Source organism: Dendropsophus ebraccatus, unplaced genomic scaffold (genome assembly GCF_027789765.1).
Source record: "Dendropsophus ebraccatus isolate aDenEbr1 unplaced genomic scaffold, aDenEbr1.pat pat_scaffold_133_ctg1, whole genome shotgun sequence".
NCBI lineage: Eukaryota > Metazoa > Chordata > Amphibia > Anura > Hylidae > Dendropsophus > Dendropsophus ebraccatus.
The window spans coordinates 587,393-595,324 of record NW_027208760.1 but is presented as its reverse complement, the minus strand read 5'-3'; the positions used below and the strand labels follow the sequence as shown (position 1 = coordinate 595,324).

Sequence of the window (7,932 nt, the reverse complement as noted above, 5' to 3'; positions counted from 1 at the left end):
AAAAAAAAATTATAGTGTTTAAAAATGTCACCCTTTCTGAGTGTGGAAACAATGCTCTCATCTTCATGGCATGTTGTGGGCATGTAAGCATTCTGCTCACAACACAACAACCAGTGTTTTTTAATGTCGCACAGCAGGGAGAGGGGCCTGAGTTAGTCATGTGACCAGATACACAAGCGGCCAGTAAGAGGCCTGTGTACCTGTCATTGATCCACGCAGGCCACACTGAGACAGTGACAGAGCAGCAGGCGCCCAGCATTGAGTATAAAGGAAGTGAATAGTGTGGGCCGGAGAACAGCTCTCGGACTGCTTAGTACTGTAGGACACAAAAACATTATCCGCTGCATAGAAACAGGCATTTCATTCACCATGCTTACTGGCTCTGCCACATACAGCACACGCTGAACAACTGAGGGAGTGACCGTGATCTGCAAAAATCCCGAGATGTTGGTCTAGCGCCATGACAGAAAGTAACATATTTTATAGAAATGACAGGATGTTGAAGCACGAGTCAGAGTGGTGTGTAAGCATTTGGTTGAGTGTGAGCAAAGGGGACTATTGTGATTGGTCAGGATACATTAACCCTCTATGGACAGTCACATACACCAGCATGAAGGCTAAGAAACATGACACAACTAGGGCCTTATAAAGAATGCCAATAGTGTATGTTGTCAAATGATCGTGATACAGTAAAAGATAATTGTCTGGCCATTCATATAAAAACATAGTCATAAAGAGGAATATTTGTGAAATAGGATGATATTATCTGCTAGTGAGTATGGACCAGGTTCAGCTGAGCAACCAAAGGCAGAATTTAAAGTCATTACTCCCATATAACATTTTATCACATGTATTACATATTTGACACTATATGATAGTATATACATTATGTAATAATAAAAAGATGCTTACAGCCGTTGACTGCGGCTCGGTAGAAAATCCAACAAAGGCGCATAGCGCATGGAGGTCGGCTCCCCACCCCTCTCCTCCGTGCGTATCGCCCGTTGGTACTGGTCCCGGACACTAGACCAGCGGTCTCCACTGCTCGTACTGGCAAAAGCAAATATTGATTATAAATAGATAGATAATTATCATTTATATATATTTATAGGGCTTGGTAGAAATATCGGCCATTATTCTCACGATTTTATGTCATCATTATTTGACAACACGACATACCCATCCGCAGCTGCTCAGCGTCCGTCACATCGCCCCACTGTGGGACTACCAGAGCCGCTATACTCTCCCACGTCTCGCGACGCAGGACGCGGTCGTGGTAGCCACGCACAGTCAAGTCCCACAAATGGGGACGGGACCGCACCTGAAAAAGAATATATAAACACAGAAATCAATAGACATCTCCATCTGACTTCACCTCTCTGTGTGTCTACATCGATTAGAAGAATAACATGTTTTCACTAATGACATTACATAGAGTGGTGTTGGGATTACAACAGACCACCTGTATAATCTAAGGAGCACAGCCTAATAACCACTGAGCCAAGACTCACTAAACCAAGGAATGCCAGAACTCTTTGAACACACTTCGGAAAACATACCAAGATTGGTGTCTAATGATTAAATTTAGGAAAGGCTTTGTATCTTAACTAGCACTAATTAGTAGGCCACAAGACCAGATCAATGACAGCTTTGCATTAACACCTGATGCCAAAGAAAATCCACATTGTTTAGAAAATACATGAACACATGTGCAAACGAGTGAAGCTAACTATTTCACTACTGCGGTGTTTGTTCTGGTGTGTGTGTGGTGTTTTGTTATCTTAGTGTGTGGATAAAACATGTCACAACGACTATGGTTAGAGATCTCGACATTTTGTTATAACTATGGTCAACATTTATGTATTAAACAGTCGCTGATATATAGTTCAAAATATATATTGATTATTAAATACATGTAAGGTTAGGTATTGCATTAGGTCGAACATTCTAGGAGGGGCACACAATAACATGAAACTACGTGCCAAATGCAGCTACATGAAAAACGCATCAAAAACGCAACCTTGGTCGACTCGATTTGGGAAACATTCCACAAACATTACTTGACTATACTGTGTAGTGCGCACGCTTACTCAGATTCACATGCACTAGATCACACAAAAAAACGCATCAAAAACGCAACCTTGGTCGACTCGATTTGGGAAACATTCCACAAACATTACTTGACTATACTGTGTAGTGCGCACGCTTACTCAGATTCACATGCACTAGATCACACAAAAAACGCATCAAAAACGCACTATACAGATTTTGGCCGAAAAAAACTCACAATTTTTACACATGTCACTGTTCTTACAAATATATATACATGGAAGAAATACTACAACCCGACACTCAATAGGGATACTAAATTCGACATATGTAAGTAGTTCTTTAATATGGGAACTGCACTCGAAATTAATACTATAGCAGATAAGGAAACACATGACGATACTTTGTTGATTTTTTGTGCCCACATTCCCACGCCCGTGTCGCATGACTAAAACGCAGATATTTAATACCAATAACAGTCTTCACATTCAGATGTGTGTTACATGTGGCTTAGGTGCGTTTTTGTTGGCCGAGACGACCATGTGCATTTCTAAGTCCAAGTAAAACATTTTAACACATCACATAAATCTATAAACAGAGATATGTATTTTGGCTCGCATACATTACAGATTATTAGACATATATTTAGATAGATATATAGATAGAGAGAGAGGGATAAATAGATACACAGAAAGAGACTACAACCTATTTTCAAAGTCAAATCATTCTAGAAAGATGAGTCTAATTCTTCGATAAAACTTACCTCTGCGATCAGGCGTGGAACATCAATGTCCCGCTGCCAGGAACCACGTCGCCCACGACCAGCACCACCATGCTCCACTCGCCGTGCCATAGCTCGAGCTCGGGACATCTCAAAGGATGGTCACCTATTGAAGACCATTCACTTGGGCCTTTTTAAGTGAAGGGGCGTTACGCATTGATGAATTATTCTAATGAGAATCCGAATTGATCCGGCTGTAATCAGAGGTTCCGTCAGGCCCGAATGTTACTTCCTACGGGCGACTTGGACATTTTCGGGCCGGAAATAATGGTCTTGCTCATTTTTTACGGACCCGGATACAATCAGGGCCCGAAACTCATACGGAGTGTGCACTGTGCAGCCGCATATCCTATACTTCCCAGCATACACACGAACCATCAAATATACCGCCGCACAATTACAGCCGCACATACAGCCGCACTTTTAATACGTGTGAATCGAGCCTTAATGTGATGGCTGGAAATGGAAATGCTTTTCCTTGGCGATGCGTTTTACGTGGGCTGGTACTGATGATGTTGCTACTCGCAACTGATTTTCTAAGTTTGTTTCAGTCAGCCTGGTACGCAGTTGACATTTTGCTATTGTTAGTTTTGAAAAGAAATGCTCACAACAGTAAGTTGTTCCGAACACAGATGCATATTTCAATGCATGTTTTCGTAAAGTGGGAAATTCATCGTTGCTCAGGTAATGTTTATAGAACTCAAGCAGTGGGACATTGTTGTACCTTGCTTTCAGCTCATCATTACTTTGTAACTGAATAATTCGTGTTGTAGGTTATCAGGCACATCAGCTGGTTCCACATTAAATGGCGTAGAAAAAATGTTTAATTCCATTTGTTTACTTTTCACGTCCTGGAATCTCTCGCTAAATGCCTCAATAAGTTGTGCACATTCACCAGCATATTCAAGTGTTGTAGAAGGCTTTTGTCCTTCCAGAATAGGGAAATGCACAGTGTTACTCCTTTCAAGTTGCACTTTCCACAGCTTTAACTTAGCTTCAAATGACTTAACATGCGACAGCAAGGAGCTAAGAAACTGGTTGGGGCCCTGAAGCTTGACAGCTCTGACAGGTACTTAGTAATGTCCACCATAAACGCTAGATCACACAGCCACTTGCTATCACTGAGTTCTCTGACAGGTTTTCCCTTCATCTCCATAAATTGCTTGACTTCATCCCGCAGTTCATAAAACCTGATGAGCATGTTCCCACGACTCAGCCACCGTACTTCACAGTAATATACAAGATCACCATATTCAGAGTCCAGATCATTCAGTAGCTCTTTAAACTGGCGACTATTCAACCCTTTGCTTTTGACAAAAATTTATGCATGACACAACTATTGACATCACACTGTTTAACCGCAAAGACTTGGCACAGAGACTTTCTGGTGTATGATGCAGTGGCATATAACTAAACCACTTGGATCAAGACTGAGACGATTCATCTCTTTCTTCACAAAGGCTGTTAGCCCTTTCTGTGAGCCAATCATGGAAGGCGCTCCATCTGTGGTAAGGCCACTTAATTTCTCAAATGATAGATCAAATTTTTTCAATGCTGAAAAAGTCTCTTAAACAAGTCTTCACCTCTTGTAGTGCCATGCATGGCTTCCAGAGACAGCAGCTCCTCTCTAGTTTCAAATTCTGCTGTTATGCCACGAACAAAAATAGACAATGGGCTGTATTTGTTAAGTCCGTTGTTTCATCAAGAGCCAAAGAGAAGAATTGAAAATCTCCTGCAGAATCTTTAAGGGTTTTTTCAATATCTTGGGCTAGGTCTGTGATCCGATCAGACACTGTTCTTCGAGACAAACTAACACTCTTAAATAATTTTAGTTTGTCTGGTGCTAAGAGCTCTGCAGCAGCCACCATACACTCCTTTACAAACTCTCCTTCTATATGAGGCCTTAGCCTCTTTGCAATTAGCTCACTAACAACATAACTGGTATGAATTACATTGTCTCTGTCACACCTAGGCCTAGTAAAAGCAGCTTGTTGGGATTCCAGAGTGCGCTGAAGAGCATTGATTTTATCCAGACGCATCTGACCTTTCAAGTCACTATGTTTAGCATGTCTGGAGCTGTAATGACGTTCCAGATTGGCTTTTTTCATTACTGCCAATGCCTCACCACAAACCAGACACACAGGCTTGCCTTTGACTTCAAGAAAAAAATAATCATGTGTCCATTTCTCTTGGAAAGCTCGACATTCTGCATCAACTTTCCTTTTTTTGGAAGTCGCCATTTGTACTATCAATGTCGCACCTAAAGGAGAGGAGTATAACCATAAGAAAAATTGTCACCTTACTAACCTACAGAATTAATGTATCTTTTAGATAGCTTCAAGTGGATTGCAACCCTCACCATGCTGCAGTAAAATGTATTGCAATATGGTGGGGGATGTCCATATGACACTGTCAAAAAGCTACCTGCATTGATGATTCATGTAATTTTGGACAACCTCAATTGGATTTTAAACCTCACCATGTTGCATTAAAATTTTGCATAGTGGGGGTGGTAGTCCATGTGAGGCTTAATATACCTTTTATTTGGGGGACAGAGTGAGGTGGCCCTATTGTGAATAAGTCTTACTTACACACTACTAAGAGGAGAGCAGGACAATCTTCAAAAGTGGTCTGCAGGCTGACAGGACAGCGGTGGTAGCAGGGCTGGCGATTGATGGTGTGAACTGGCAGCAGCAGGGAACGCAGTGACAAGCTGGGCAGTCTGGGCCGATTCTGCCTTCTCTGCTGCTCGAGGCAAAAATTGAAATACACTTAAAATCATTAGTAGTCATTTGCACATGGGCTACTATGGGCATTATTTTCAAGGACACTATGTGGCAGCATTATATACAAGGGCACGGCATGTGGCAGCATTATATACAAGGGGCACGGTATGTGGCAGCATTATATACAGGGGGCACGGCATGTGGCAGCATTATATACAAGGGCACGGCATGTGGCAGCATTATATACAAGGGCACGGTATGTGGCAGCATTATATACAGGGGGCACGGCATGTGGCAGCATTATATACAAGGGCACGGTATGTGGCAGCATTATATACGAGGGCACGGCATGTGGCAGCATTATATACAAGGGCACGGCATGTGGCAGCATTATATACAAGGGCACGGCATGTGGCAGCATTATATACAAGGGCATGGTATGTGGCATTATATACAAGGGCACAGCATGTGGCAACATTATATACAAGGGCACGGCATGTGGCAGCATTATATACAGGGGGCACGGCATGTGGCATCATTTTATACAGGGGGCACGGCATGTGGCAGCATTATATACAGGGGGCACGGCATGTGGCAGCATTATATACAAGGGCACGGCATGTGGCAGCATTATATACAAGGGCACGGCATGTGGCAGCATTATTATACAAGGGCACGGTATGTGGCAGCATTATATACAAGGGCACGGCATGTGGCAGCATTATATACAAGGGCACGGCATGTGGCAGCATTATATACAAGGGCACGGCATGTGGCAGCATTATATACAGGGGGCACGGCATGTGGCAGCATTATATACAAGGGCACGGCATGTGGCAGCATTATATACAAGGGCACGGTATGTGGCAGCATTATATGCAAGGGCACAGCATGTGGCAGCATTATATACAAGGGCACGGCATGTGGCAGCATTATATACAAGGGCACGGCATGTAGCAACATTATATACAGGGGGCACGGCATGTAGCAACATTATATACAGGGGGCACGGCATGTGGCAGCATTATATACAAGGGCACGGTATGTGGCAGCATTATATACAGGGGGCACGGCATGTGGCAGCATTATATACAAGGGCACGGTATGTGGCAGCATTATATACAGGGGGCACATGTGGCAGCATTATATACAGGGGGCACATGTGGCAGCATTATATACAGGGGGCACATGTGGCAGCATTAGTCAGAGGCACAGCATGATATACAGGGGGCACATGTGACAGCATTAGTCAGGGGCACAGCATGATGTTCAGGGGGCACATGTGGCAGCCTTAGTCAGGGGCACAGCATGATGTTCAGGGGGCACATGTGGCAGCATTAGTCAGGGGCACAGCATGATGTTCAGGGGGCACATGTGGCAGCATTAGTCAGGGCACAGCATGATGTTCAGGGGGCACATGTGGCAGCATTAGTCAGGGGCACAGCATGTGGCAGCATGATGTACAGGGGGCACAGAGTAATGCTGCCACATGTGCCCCCTGTATAGCATGCTGCCACAGCTGTACCTCCCATGATTCCCCCGCACTCCCGCTACTGATTCCCCTGCCGGTGATTCCCCCGCACTCCCGTTCCTTATTCCCCCCTAGCTCTACCCCGGAACCTGCACCTGTTGGACACAGAATGTGGGAGAAGATGGCGCGGAGGACAGTTGCTGGTGTGGGTGTGTGGGCACGTGCGCAATCAATAAGCTGGAGTGACAGGGGATGCGGCCTATCGCACGGTGGCCTTGTGCCCGCCCACCTCCACACCGCGCTCCCTGACTGCTTAGGAGCGCGGTGAAGAAGTCAGCAGGGACATTTTACTGTTAGCCGGGGGGCCGGATTGAAGGACCTTGCGGGCCGGATCCGGCCCGCGGGCCGGACGTTCCCCACCCCTGCTTTAGAGTGATATATACTTAGGAAAGATCATGCGCCCCCTGCTGGACACAAGATAATTAACAAATGCACCGTGGCATAAACGCCTTTGGAACAGCTTTTGATCAGTCCAGGATAGAATACATAACTGTAAGTAAAATTATGCCAATAGCACGGACTGTAGTAATAATGGTGAAACATTGGACCGAATGTGTCCATAGGACCGAACAATGTTCCACTAGGGTCGGTTTGTGAAGACCAGCATTTCGGGGTACCAGTGTGTGAATGTAGTGATCAAAGTTCAAGTGTGACACATTGAACATATTGAAGAAAAGATTCCTAAACCAGCCAGAGTAACATACTGCATTGGATGCATATTATTTATTTTGACTTCCACCAATGTCTAAAACCTATTTTGTAATCTTAGATTGTGACCAGTGTTCTTTTCTCCTCAGAGCAGAACTAGTTCAGCAACCAGCAGAGGTCTCATCGGATGAAGAGAA

At 44.3% G+C, this 7,932-nt stretch overlaps 1 protein-coding gene across 1 annotated transcript; it reads right to left on the bottom strand.

Annotated features, from left to right (window-relative positions):
• Positions 1–3,274: 3,274 nt before the first annotated feature.
• Positions 3,275–5,070, bottom strand: LOC138775096 (general transcription factor II-I repeat domain-containing protein 2A-like). Its single transcript, XM_069955820.1, has 4 exons — positions 4,490–5,070; positions 3,966–4,137; positions 3,679–3,876; positions 3,275–3,583 (listed from the first exon to the last, which is right to left on the bottom strand). The coding sequence occupies exons 1-4, from the start codon at positions 5,068–5,070 to the stop codon at positions 3,275–3,277; spliced, it is 1,260 nt and encodes a 419-aa protein (XP_069811921.1).
• Positions 5,071–7,932: the final 2,862 nt, after the last annotated feature.

Bases quoted from the DNA above. Each gene is read 5' to 3' on its own strand.
- LOC138775096 (XM_069955820.1), bottom strand. From the start codon at position 5,070: ATGGCGACTTCCAAAAAAAGGAAAGTTGATGCAGAATGTCGAGCTTTC. The intron at 4,138-4,489 runs GTTCGTGGCATA...TTTTGTCAAAAG, and splicing joins ACAGCCCATTGTCTATTTTT to CAAAGGGTTGAATAGTCGCC. The intron at 3,584-3,678 runs GTGAAAAGTAAA...CGAATTATTCAG, and splicing joins TTAGCGAGAGATTCCAGGAC to TTACAAAGTAATGATGAGCT.